Source organism: Rhea pennata, chromosome 12, assembly GCF_028389875.1.
Source record: "Rhea pennata isolate bPtePen1 chromosome 12, bPtePen1.pri, whole genome shotgun sequence".
Lineage (NCBI taxonomy): Eukaryota > Metazoa > Chordata > Aves > Rheiformes > Rheidae > Rhea > Rhea pennata.
In genome coordinates, this window is record NC_084674.1 from 16360887 (window position 1) to 16375234 (window position 14348).

Sequence of the window (14348 nt, forward strand, 5' to 3'; positions counted from 1 at the left end):
ACAACTCTTGTGAGTTTTGTTGCTTCTGTATGTTTAACAAATATTTTTTAGTTCAAGGCAGGCAGTGACAGTTGAGAGCTCATCTAATTTATATTAATACTGTGAAATATTTTGCAGAAATATTGCAAAATGAGAGCTCTTAAGCTTAATCAGAAAAGACATACTTAAGAACTGTAGGCTTGCATGAAAAATGGTAGTCTAAAGGACATAAGTATGATATTTATCCAAATGGAATTGGCAAAAAAAAAAAAAAAAAAAAAAAAACCCACACAAAACAAACAAACAAAAAAACCCCACAAACACAAACCACATACCAAGTACGCAATGAATAAATAAATTTGTTTCTAAAGGGCCTTTTTAGCCTGAGGAATTCATTAAGATACTGTGACTGGAAGAAGAATGCAGCTGAGCTCCTTTACTGCAGAACTCACCAAGATTTCTTGCTTACAGTGTTATAAAACATAGCTTATTTCTCATCTGACCTCTGAAGCTTGTTTAAGCACAGGCAAAGCTTAGTGTTTTATGATGTTACTCACCCAGTATAACACATCAGTCCATCCTTCCATAGTTATACACTGGAACACAGTCAGCATTGCAAATGCAAAATTATCAAAATTGGTTATGCCTCCATTTGGTCCAACCCATCCACCCTTACATTCAGTGCCATTCATGACACACTGACGTCCATTCCCTGAGAATGCACAAGGTGCTGGGTCTTCTTCAACTAGTATATCTGAAAATTGACAAAAAAAACAAACAAACCCACACACATATACTAAATCACACGCACAAGTCTCAAATTTTTGTGACTTAACTCCCATTTGTTAAGAGATATAAGACACATTGGAAGATAAGTCCAGCTATCAACTTCAGAAATACTGACAGTACTCTCACAGGAGCTTCAGAGCTTTTAGTGCCTTTCACATTTAGGTCCCACAATTCTAGAATTGTTTAGTCAAAACTGAATACATGAAAGATTTCAAGTAATTACTAGTAAAAAAAACATGTTTACAGTTGTAATAAGACAAAACATCTTTTTAGAATCTCACCACGCTGTTTACTTTCTTTTCATTGCTCGCTCTTCACTTCATTACACTTCAACATATTCCTTCCTTTCACCAAGGAAAGGGTCCTAGCCTAATCTCTACGTTTAGTCCACCTCATTACAAGCTTAGCTGATAGAAATCTAGCCTTAGCCATCAAATAAGACCTCTCCCTCACTATGATATTTCACTCCAAAGCTCTGAAACCAAATGCTTTCATTGCATCATTGTGATTTGAAAGAGAACGGAATTACTTCCTTAGTGTAGTCAACAGTTTCATAACTTACCTGAATCAATAAGAAAACAAGATTTGTGCATTTTTCCAATAAAAAGTTCCAATCCTATAATAGCATAGATTATGATTACAAACAATACCAAAAGGGCAATATGGAGCAGGGGGACCATGGCTTTTATAATGGAGTTCAAGACAACTTGTAAACCTGAAAGAAAAAAGAAGATATATGAACCAGACTTCAGTGTCTTAACTTCTATTGATTATTAAGTCTTCTATAAGTACACATTATTAGAGATTAGTGATGAGGCATGCAGAGTGCTATCAACTTTAAAAAGTTTCTACTGCCCAGAACCACAAAATGTATTGTAATGTAAAGAGTCTAAAACTTTGTATCAAAACTTAATTATTTCCTCTCTCAAATAAGGCTTATGCAGAAGATGACAATGCCTGAAAGGTGTCAGAAGAATCAGGGGGTGAGGGCGGGGGTTGTTTTGTTCTGTTTTAAAAGAAAGGGGCTATAGTCAGCATGTGACTGCAGGTGATTTTATATGACTTTTAAAGAAGTCATTTGCTACAACTATGACTCGGTGATAAGTCCAGAGAATATGTTCACTGAGACAAGTGCAGAATTGTATCTTTGATCTGGAAAGGTAACTAGAATCTTGCTATATGGGAAAATACATCTTTACTCTAAACAAACTTACAGGTTAGTCATTTATTCCTCACATCATTTTCAGAGCTACTTTGTTTTTCTCATCTTTTCTCCTTAATTACAAATTTAGTCTCCTTATCTACAGATTTAGTCTTACTAAAGAAGTAGATCACAGACTAATGAGGTTCACACCATACCAATGAGGAGGACAAGTCTCATTTTTATTTCAAAGTTTCTTTCCTTTCTGGCATTCTGTAACAATGTTTCCTTCTTCCCTGCAAGTCTTTTGCTAAATATACATTAGCACAATTATTTATGTATATGTGTGTGCTATTGTGCTATGTATATTTAGCACAATACATTAGCACACAGGGTTAGGAGTCTTCTTTAAAAATATATTGCAAAGAGATGAGTTGTAAGCCATGAAGCTCTTATTCAGCCCAAATAACCTCAGTAATTAAGAATGCATAGAAAGAAAATAGAAATACTAGAAAACTGGACTGCTTTTTTAAAATAGTATTGCTCCATTTTTCAAGCTTCCTAATTTATCTGTTAGATCTACTAAGATAAACAGAAGGCATTCGTGTGCATTGGAGGGGGTAGGAAATATGAAACGTGTAATGTGCTTTGGCAGACACTTACCAACATATAAACTGTTTTAGGACCACCTACACTTCCAGATCTCCAGGATTTTGGAATAAAAAAAAAATCTGAACTTTATTTTCTGGTGCACTTTCATTTTAACATGTAATTTACTTTTACATAAAGCTTCTAAAAATGAAGTGCATTCCCTTGTCTGCTTACTGAACTGTGTAAGATGATCATACACTGAATGAATTCACAATCTCTTGTCTGAGTAGAAAAGGATATCATTCATCTTGAAACTCACTTTATCTACATAACAACATAACAAAAAATCAATTTTATATTATCACATTTATCTATGTGTCTGGAACAAGAAAGTTAATTATTTAAAACAGTTATAGTAAGAATGCCAATGGAATTAAATAGAAAAGAGCTTACTGGGCACTCCTGATACAAGCCGGAGAGGTCGCAATACACGAAAGGCTCTTAGGGCTTTGACATCAAAGCCACCAGGTTTGCCACCTGAGTGGCTGCCACCTTCTGCTTCTTTGGTTAATTGTTCCAAAATTACACTAAATAACCTAGAAAATGAGATGAAGAAAACGTCGTCATCATGCATCTACCATGCAGTCAAACATATTAATAAGTTATCTGAACAGCAGAAAATTCTTATACATTTTTTAACTGTCAAAATGATATGCATTAAATCATGACAAGAAGAATTTCTGAAGTGCAGGAGTTTCTAATCCTTCCAGAAAGGGAGGATCACACAGTATCCACTAAATTAGTATTCTGCCAGTATACAGTCTCTTCTATTTTTAAATAGATGAACCTACTTTGCCAGTCCTCTTTGTTCAAGCATTTTAGCTGTAATGTTTGGCGAATTAGTCTTCTTTTTAGAACATGAAATAGATAATCACAAGAAACCATCTGTTTTAAATTTTATGGAAAATATGAACTCCAAGTGACACCGCAGTTCAATATTCTAAAAGCATTCAGCAAAAACTGAATATATTAGAGTCCAATATTTAATAAAGTCCAAAAGACCTCCTTTTTACTCATAACAACTTTGAGGATAAAAATATTCCCAGATGAGTCACTTAACATATTGTGTTTATTGACTGAAGAAATGAGCTAGTCATTCATTAAAACAGTTTGGAAGAGAAGAGTTTTATTTTTCTTTCCCACTTTCAACACCAATTCAAAGTGACCCAAGCAGTTGAAGTTCAAAATAGTCTTGGGTTTTATTTTATTTTTGGAATCTGTATTTCAGGTGCATGGTTTTCTAGACAGCAGTTCTGGACCATGCAAACCATAATAAGTATCTAATCCTTTGCAAACAGCCAGTATTTCAAAATTTGCACTTTTAGTGAAAGGATTATGAAGTCAGTAACATTTGATAATCCTACCATGTGTTTTGTAATTATAAAGGACTCCTAAAATGTACAGGCTTTTGGTTTTGTCAAGAAAGATTTTCACAACTCTGGCTATAGAACATCTAACATGACAGAGTTGCTAGAAATTATGTAGTATTTCATAGCTTGCCCTAGCTAGAATATCGAAGGCTTTTCTCCTCTCCAGTATGCAGTCAACCTGTGTCAGTCAATTCCCATTCCCATTCCTTTTCACTCTCCTCAGCATGAAATGCAGCCACAAAGAAGTGGCTTGATGACTCTTAGAAAGAGCACCAGTTCAACAACCTACCCACTATCGTAGCTGCAGAAATCCAGGCATTTAATTTTTCAGGTCCTGATTTGGCAGCTTAATTTAACAGAACCATAATACTAAGAAAATGAGCCATTTCAATGAGTTCAAAGTGACTACTCATGCTCTAAAGGCAAACATGATTAAACAGACTTCTGAGTCAAGTCCTGATTTAAAAGAAACCACTTTCAGCCTGTCAGTCCATATATCATTCAGAAAATTAAAGGGCTATAGGTATAGGAAATTACTATAAAAGCTTTCTCTTTTAAACTCTTATTCTTTCACTGCAAACAATGAAAGTTATGTGGTATATAATGCAGGACCAGGCAAGTAGTAGACTGTACTAAGTAATTCATGTTCTGACCAGTTCTAGAGAGAAGTGACAAAGACTAGAAAAAACATGACATGCACAGCTCTGTCATTTTATGTGCACTCTGTAAAGTCATTAAGGTACAAAACCACCAAGCACCTTTTAAGACAGACAGAAAAAAAGACGACATTTATTCTCCTGTACAGTTTACTAAAGTTTAAATCCTCAATTAGATGTTGGGGGGGGGGGGGAGGCCTCTGTATATGCTCCCCTTTTCCCAGCAGTTTTTTTTTTCTTGGTATAGTTGAAGATTTATGTTATGGTAGGAAGATTTCTGCTGAGAAAGTACATAAAGCAAATTTCATCTACCATGTTGAACACAGGACGTCATGGCAGCTCTTTCGTAGCTACAGAAGTACATAATGAAATTTCACCATGACATTAGTCTATATAGAACTGCATCCAGAATTGATTCTATATCCACATTGGGTTATAAATAAAAAATAATAATTAAAAAAAAACAGTTTTTCACTAGGCTTTTCTCTTAGTTATCATGTATTTAGGACACAGTCAAAGATAGAGGTCACATTAATTAGAGTGCTCCAGGGTTACTGTACATGGTTACTTGACAGAAAGGAAAAGGTCTATTCAGGCTACTGCCTGGCAAGAGAAAAGAGCTTTTGTGTATGATATTCTCCACATATACCCACCAAGCCTCCTCTTCAGGCACAGAGTCCAATCTGTTGAGAATAACTTGACCTGATGAAAGACCTATTTACATACAAATTTTAGTCCTGGACCAGAACTGTCTGAATGCCAGGCAACTATAGCCCATATGCAGTCTTCTTGGTAACTTCTATCACTGAATTAAATAATTCTAAATTGGGTATTCACACATTTAAAATACTTCATAAAATTTAATAATGCTTTACTATAAATTCCTTTAATTTGTATCTTTTCTCCCCTCTTAACGTAATGACATGTTTTAAAAGCAGTATACTCTCAAACTCCAGGCCCTTTTCAGTTACAGTTTGAACCGAAATATGAAGTTAGAATGCCACATTGTTTGGCAAAGTCTTCTTGGCAAGCCAGCTACAACATACAAAGTTGTATACAGAGAACGTCCTCCATGTGCTATGTATCAATAACGCTTTACTATATAATGTTTTAAACTAAATGTAATATACAGTAATAGAAATTACTTGGTTCAATATGATCTCTCCCATATTTAGGGAAATACAATCTATGGTGTAAGATTAATTTCCTTGACTGCTGAAAGTAGGATGTTCTAGTCAACTAGCACAATAGCTGAACGAAAGTTGCTGGCACAAAAAGCCAGATGCTTCACAGATCATAAGCAACTGCACAATACAAGCGTGGCATACAGCACTCTGCACGCTTCCATGACCTGCATAAGGCCCGAGTAGTCCCTCCTCAGAGCAGCAGGACAAAACCTCCAGAATTTGTCTTGTTGTTTGGGGGGGAGTAGGGTGTGGGGAGGGGGTAAGGCATTTTTAGCATACATTCTTCTCCAGGAAAGCCACAATTTTATAGGTCAAATCTCAGGAAGGTCAAGGAAGCACTCAGTCATTCTCTTTGTGCCCCCAGATCATTCTCCTCCACCTCAAAATAGACGGGTTCCTCTAGAGGTCTATGTAGAATAAATGAACCCCGCACCACTTTCAGTACGAGGGTAGGTAAATACATGACCTCTGAAGGGACCTAACCAAATAAATCTTTATTCATATGGAAAGACAAACTGAGTCCATCTGGGAAAACTCAGATGGAAAAAAAAATTCGCAGGACACGAACTGAAGAGTATCTGAAAGTGTATCTTTCTGAATTTTTTAGGCAGAACTCAGAATTTACTAGGAACTTCTACCATAAAGCCGATATAGCGTACAGCAAGCTCTAAAGGAATAAATGTAAAGCTTAGACCCTTGCTCATAGCCAAATAGACCTATATCTACCATTCTGTGAATAAGATTTTGAAACTTCTTTTATAATGGAATGTTACTTACCCTACTACTACTATTACAAAATCCAATAAATTCCATCCATTTCTTACATATGCATTGGGGTGTAGTAATAATCCATATGCTATAATCTTCAAAAACGTTTCAACTGTAAAAATTATCAGGAAGGCATATTCTACTTTTTCCTGTAAAAAAAAATACAATGAAAAAAGAATTTAACAGCCTTTTTTCTAGTTAGAATTTGCTATAAGCAAGCAAGCTTATTGATCAGGATTAAGACGACACAATACCTCATGACAGTTTACGAATTTTCACTGAACAGTATTTAACAGTAACTGTACTAACAAGGTAATTTTCCTGTTTTCATATTCCTTGAGAGAAAGAGAACAAATACCAAAACTCTGTTTCTGCAAACAGGTATGTATTCCATACCTTCACTTAAGCAAATAGTCCATCAAGATTTAAGGGGCTACCTTTGAGCCAGAATCAGTGCCATCATATACTAATGAGCTTCCAAAAGCAAACTATTTAGTGGTTCTACTTTTTATTTAATTTTACACTTTTTCCCCCAACCTTTTTGTCCTGACATGCAAGTTTACATTGAATTATTCTTCCTTCCACATCACCAGAATTGTTTTAAATACACCTAGTACGGTTGAAGAAATTGCAAGTTAGTACATCACCAGCTTGTATGATTTACTACATTTACATCAATAATTTTTTTTCCAAACATTTAGTTCATTCATTTTACTAATACTCATATTTTAAGTAGAGCTATATGCGTATGTTCTTTTCATAGCTAACTGAGTAACATATTTTTGTGTGGCTTCTTCTATAATAACAACACATTTCAATTTGGAGAAATCGTAAAAATCATTGCTATCAAAACAGATCAATTAATACATTTGTTCTTTTATCTTCAGAAATCATCAAATCACTGCTTTCTATAATATTTGTTTACTTATTCGTTGCTATACAAATATTAGAGCCAAGGATACAAGACAAAAAGTGAGGGGTTTTTTTTATATGTTGTTCACTGTTATTATATACAATGTTGATTATTTGGAATTTAAACTGCTCTGTAAGGATTATAATCTTCTACTATCATAAACTCAGATTACACACAAAACTATGTGTATTAGTTTTGCTATTTATTTTTTTTTATACAGCCTTGGTACTTTCACATACAACCAAAGAACAAACCTTGACCTTTTACAATTTATAAGATCCTGTGCATGTCTTAATTCGAGATGCCAGATCTCTCTCTCATGAAAACCCCATCTGGTGTTGCTTATGTATACAAACACGATATATTGTTTTATAAATCTGACATTGGGAATTTAAAAAATAGCAGAAGCTTATCAGCATTTTGGAGTACAGGAGGCCATGTACTCCTGCCCAGGCCTTTGCCTCAAACATAGAATCATAGAATGGTAAGGTTGGAAGGGACCTCTGGAGATCATCTAGTCCAACCCTCAGCATAGCCCATATGGAGGTTGAACCCGCGACCTTGGCATTAGCAGCACCACGCTCTAATCTACTGAGCTAATATGTGACAAATTTGGTAAGAGAAACATGGCTTCTCCCTAACACAAAGCATGGTTCCTGGATCTCATCTGCTCATCTCAGTCCCATTCACCAGCCTTTTTGCTCTGCTCAAAACCTGGAGAGCTTCACCCAAGGCAGCTTCTCTTCAGCTGCATTACATCTCGTATGAGTTCTTCAGACCCAGTAAAACTGATGAGGTATCTTCCTTCTCCACACTACCCTCTCCCCTTCATCCCTTCACAATCATTCTTCCATTTAACCATCAACTTATCACCAAACTGGAACAATTACTGGACAACAAGAGCGAAGTAGCAATGACAAAAGAAATCCCAGTGGCTTGTGCACTGAGAGCCATCATATTTCTTCGGCTATAGGGCACCATGGAGGTTACAATGATACGAGTTACCATAAGTCCTAAGTACACTGCAGAAATGCTGAAATTCAAGCAAGTTCTACTATGTACGAAGAACAGCTATTTCTGTGTCTCTGCCCATAACTAACTCTGTAACTCGGATATAGAAAGATATTTAAGACAACATAAGAAAGACAAAAATATTATAGTTGGCATTTGCTGTGGGCAAAATACATATCCGTTATCATAGTTGTAAAAGAAAAGGTGAAACAAAAGAGATAAGGAATTTAATATTTGCAAATCTGAACAACTTCTTTGTATGATTGAGACATAGGATTTAACAGGGCCTTCTGGGCCAAGAGGACCTCTTGGGCCATCCTGTCCAGTGCCTTGCTATTACAGGCAAACATGTAATTTAATCCTGCCCATAAACCTGCCAGAGTACATCTTAAAAAGCACCTTTGCCCTTCACCACTCTTCTCCAATGTATGTTCTAATGCTCCACTGCTATTTGGGCTAAGCATCATTCCTAATCTTAGTGTAACTTACTTAATGGCCTTATTATGCCCCTGCAGTTCATTTGAATGACCCAGGCCAAGTCTTTGCAACAACTCTACTCTGTTACTCAGCATTTACCTTTGAAAACAGCATCGGTCTTGCTCCTGTTGATTTTTATTCACCTCTTCTGATTTGCTAAACAGTACTGCAAACATTCTATTGGAGCAAAATGTGATACAAGTCAAGCTCATTTATTAAACTCTATGGTGGTAACTCTTATTGTCATTAATTGTCATTTCTGGTTAACAGACCAGGGAGAAAAATGATGCTGCAATTTCAGTGCAATTACAACTGTGTCTACCTTTCAAGATTGAAAAATGACAATACCAGGAGAATAAGCATTTTGGAGCAGACAAGGTAAAGTGAAATAATGTTCCACTAGTAAGGAACGGTTTATATTCCATAAGTTATATCCATCCACAGATTCTTTTGCAATGTTCATAACTTTTCCAGTTTTTCAAAACTCTCTCCACTCAGTAGGCACAAAGTAGATTCTTAATCTAATTCACACTCTACTAATGTATTTGCAAAGTAAGACCTCCTCACAATCCGCTTACGGGGCAATATGTCATCATGCCTATCTGGTCTAGAACAAAAATAATTGGATCCTATGTTTCCTTCTTGTCCTGCTTTCTTTCTTTCTTTCAGGCATTAGAATGGCTATTCCAAAGCAAATCAGAGCTCTGGAAGGGCAGTGACTCAGACACAGACAAGCCCATTCATTACCAGATGGTAGAGTGGAGAACCTAGTCCAGTTCTCCTTTCATTTTTAATGCTTGCTCTATCTATAGTTTCCCCAGTGTTTTCTGAAAATGGGTTCACTGACAATGTCAGATAACTTGGACCTTTCATTCATGCTCAGGCTCGAGTTCCCTCAGGTCCACACTGCACCTGTTATTTCACACCACTCACTCTCCTTTGGAGCAAATGCCAGTTCCTTTCACTACAAAATACCACTGCCTTTCTAGGAATAGCTCAGTCCAGGAATTTTTCCCAAGAACAGTAGGAAAAAAGAAAAAAACTTGTTGGTTTGGCTCCCTTCATCTCATCCCATCCTCCAACATGCCTGCAGCAGGAAGCTAGGGTCTAACACTGGAATAAAACTACTTGAATAGGAGTTACAAAGACAATAAAAATCAAACTCTTCAAAATAGCAGCAGATGGTATTAAAAAAAATTAAAAAGGGGGTGATCAGCCACAATCAGTGGCTATGGAGGTTCAGACAGGATGTTAAGAAAAGCTTCTTTACTAAGAAGGTAGTACAGCAGTGGAACAGTTTACTCAGAGCTGGTAGAATTTCAGCCTTAGAAGTTTTGAAGACTCACCTAGACAAAGCCAAAGCTGACATGATACAGTCCTGCTAGGAGCTAAAGGCCTATGTGACCACTGGAGCTCTCTCCCAGTTAAATCTTCTGTAATTTCTATAATCTGAAGAGCATCTCAGGAAAACATGGACAAAATCAGAACACGTACAATTACCTATATCTACTACACGTGCAGCATACAAAATCCCCTGCCGTCTACACAGTGTTGAACTCTGTGGAAAAGTTTGTCCTCTCTTCTGTGAAAGGATATACAGGTTTCCACTCATCCCTGTTCCCTGTTATAAAGTATATATACAACCTGGTTCCAGAATTTCCCATAGGTATGTATGTTCATAATGGATAAAAGGTAGAATCATAGACAGATGCGAGCCAATAGCGCAAGGAACAGATGCTTTTTAACAGACTAGCCTCTGGGCACTTCCAGAGCCATGTTTTCCTGGAAGCCTTCAGAAAAAGAAAAGAAACCCAGAGATCATCATCTGTCTACAAACAAGGAGATCCATTTTCCACACTATGTTTCTTTCTTCCTTCCCCTTTTTCCTCTACTCCATCCTTCCCTTCTTCCTCCTTTCATCTTCTTTTTCTCTTTCTCTCTCTCTTTTTTTTTTTTTTTTTAATCATAGATTGATTTTTTGCAGAGGCTGGAGGAATGATTTGGCCCAGTCGTTAATAGCAGTATCCAAAGTACAGACTGTGCTTTCCTTACAAACTGTTTAATAAGTGGGCAGCCAACAGATGTTCTAAGACAAACTGCAAAGTTGACAACCTGCTCCCCCTCAAGAAGGTACTGGCAGTCCTTACACACTTCTATAACTTCCTGCCAGTCAGTACTGACATCGATCTTTTCCTCTCTAACCTAGATATATCTACAGGCCATGTATCACCCAGTCTGTCCAGAGCTTAAGTGAGCATTACTCAGGAGTAAATAAAGTTGACTACTATCCGATTTCAGTGTTACCAGAAAGGCTGAAGAGAAAGGTTTGCAGTGTAAAGATAAACTAAAGCAGTAACAGGTAAATTAAGAATATACACTGAGAACTGTATTTCTATCAGTTTGAGGCATACATTTATCTACTTTCCTACCTGTCTTTACAATGGATAAAGCTACTCCTGCACATTCTTATTCTGTTCATATTAAGATCTTTAAGCAAATACTTCACTGCAACAGAAACGAAAGAGGGAACACTAAGAAATAAGACAACTGGACTAAAAATAAGGAAATATATAAGGCCGAATCTCTGAAAAGAAAATTTATATTAAACAGAGAAGGCAATTTTAGTTCTAGAAAATGCCCAGATTAAATTAGGAATTGCACATAACTTCTGGTATCTATACCGAATTTAGTTCTACATTGCATGACAAAAGTAGCAGACTAAAGAAAACCCAGGTGGCTGGAAATCTAAAGAAAAAAAGGAAATAAATAGCATGTCTGTGTTACCTAAAGATCTCACCTATCTCTAAATAAATTAATAGTAGCTTGTTCACTAATTCCATTCCACGCAGAGCTGGATCCTTTCTCTTCACTTTACAGAGGCAGGATCAGATCCCTGCAAGGTTGCCTGACAGTTCTGTCAGCATGGAAAGGACTAATGAGCACCACTTTGATATTTGGGGGGAGGAAGGAGGGGCAGGGGGGAGCAGGCGGGGGGAAAGCTTGCTTCCTTACTTTAACCACATCAGTTTAGCAGAAACCCCAGTGCTCAGGAAGAAATTCCATACACACACACACACACACACTTCCAGCCAGACAGTGTACATTAGTCATCACTAATTATCTTTAAAATTTAAAAAGCACTGATATAGGCAAAGCTATTGCTCTATGTCATAATGTGATACACAAACTCAGCATTTAAGATATCTCACAAGAAAATTGTTGTTTCAGAATATAAAGTCCTTAGTTTGAAAAACTCTTATGTAATTAGGAATCTTCTCATGTTAATTCTCTACTCCCTGGGCACCAGAGATCTGGATTATTTATTAACTAGAAAATATTTTTGCATCCATACGCCAACACACAGGTATCAGAATAAAATCAGCTTATTGGATGAAGTGACTCACTTAACTGAAGAAACTGATCAATTTTCTACAGTTCAGATGCGCACACACACACAAAAAAATGCTTGATATTCTTGGGGTGTGTGTGGAGGGGAAATAATCAATCACATGCTATTTAACAACACCAGAGACTCACTGATACCCTGATGACATACACAGCCGTTTATCTTTTTGAGAAAGAGCCATTATTTTCATGTTCTGTCATTTTAGAAAACACAGCATTTAGTCTAAGAGGAAAAAGTAACAGTAAGAGTTTTGAATTTCAAAATGTAAGAAGATCATTTGATTTTTTTAAATGAGAAAATCTAACTCCTCCTTAAAATCCTTTGTGAACTGCATGAAAGCAATACTAAAAAAAAAAGGAAAAAGAAATATTGCTTATTCCCACACATGAAAACACCCTCTTTCACATTTATAAATGCTATAGAAGGTTCCCAACACAGAAAATGAAACAGTAAATAAAAAAATCTGTACCTCTGCCAACAGGAAAAGGGCAATAAAGCTTTGTTCATCCCTTTAAAGCTGATGAAATAATTTACTTCCTGTGTTAGACTTAGAAATTGCTCTCCCTTTATTAGAAGAATTAGTAGAATTATTCCCTTATCACTCAAGAATTGGGAGATAACTTCGGGGTTAACTATGTCTTCAGATATGCTGTGGCAACCTCTGTAGGCATTGAAAGAGAACGTTTTAAGGATGCACGTTCTGACCAATCTAACTGAACTATGTTGCATCTTCCTGATCAGTCCTGATCCCCCCGAAGGCATACAGCTAGCTCTCAACTACGTCAGATGCCCGAATTAGTGTTAGCAGCTTCTACTTTCTGACAGATGAGCTTTGCAGCAAAATTAAAAAAAAAAAAAAAAAAAAAAAAAAAAAAAAAAAAAAAAAAAAAAAAAAAAAAGGGAAGGGGAGAGAAGCAGGGAAAATCACTTTAGATAGAAATACAGTTACTTATCCGTTATTCTACTTCTTTAGCAAGGACATAAACGCACAGACATTGTTTCATACTTCATGTGCACATGATGCTCCATGTACATGAGACCATTTTAGGTTTGACCAGCAATGTGTCCTGGTCTTAAATTGCTCCAAGGACAACCTCATCCCCACATTTCAGAGCACGCAGAGCTGACCGGACCCTATGCCTTCAATTGCCTTCAGCTACACAGAAGTTCTGAGGATGAGGATTCCAGCGAGGAAAGGAAGGAAGGAGATGGCTGATGTAGACAACATTTTTTAGAAACAGTAACTGCACATAATGGAATCCACTTTTAGTGGCTCAGTTATCTGTTTCTAAGGAAGAATGCAACTATTCAACTAAACAATAACTGCTGAGCACTTGCTATTAAAAAAGGCACCTCATCTAGAAGTACATGCTAAATAAACATGTTTCACAAAGGTGCGGACAAAGATCTGAGCTATTCTTTTTCAAAATTTGCAAATTGGGAAGGTTACAGAAGAATGAACACTGAGATGGCTATGTTTTGATATAGCTAATTTGTGTTATTTATGCAGTCAGAAGCCTATGTGAGGAAACTGAGAACACTTTTCCTAACCTTTATGATTTTACGTAATTGTCGGAGAATTAGCATATTCTTGAATTTCAACTAGTTATGATTTTATAAAACTAGCTTCTGCCACAGTTATAAGAGTGAAGAAGAAAACTGAAGTGAATATATTGGCTTACATATAAATCCAAGGCAACTTTGGGCAAGACTTTGGCACTAGTCTAGAAATGAGCTCCAGACTTTTAAGACTCTTCACAGACTCTTCATCATCATCATCATATCACAGATCCAGATGTTTAGGCTCTTAGTAGTGGAACATCTGATAGCAAGGTTGACACTTAAAGAGTCAGTACCATGTACAAACTCCATGGTTAGTAGGTACTGCTGACACTAGAGTAGTTGCTATACATCTTAACTATTCATAAAACAGTTTTACATAAATCTCAAGGCATTCCGCATTCCTTATATTATTGTCTAACACCAAATCCCACTTACAG

General features: G+C 36.5%; 1 protein-coding gene across 1 annotated transcript in view; it reads right to left on the bottom strand.

Moving 5' to 3' along the window:
- The window catches only part of CACNA1D (calcium voltage-gated channel subunit alpha1 D), a 194041-nt gene that overhangs the window by 119133 nt on the left and 60560 nt on the right, over positions 1-14348 (bottom strand). The window contains exons 4-7 of the mRNA XM_062585857.1: positions 6551-6690; positions 2954-3096; positions 1331-1483; positions 537-733 (exon numbers count right to left, since the gene is read on the bottom strand). Of these exons, the coding sequence (XP_062441841.1) occupies positions 537-733; positions 1331-1483; positions 2954-3096; positions 6551-6690 (633 nt within the window). The remainder of the gene's footprint in view (positions 1-536; positions 734-1330; positions 1484-2953; positions 3097-6550; positions 6691-14348) is intronic.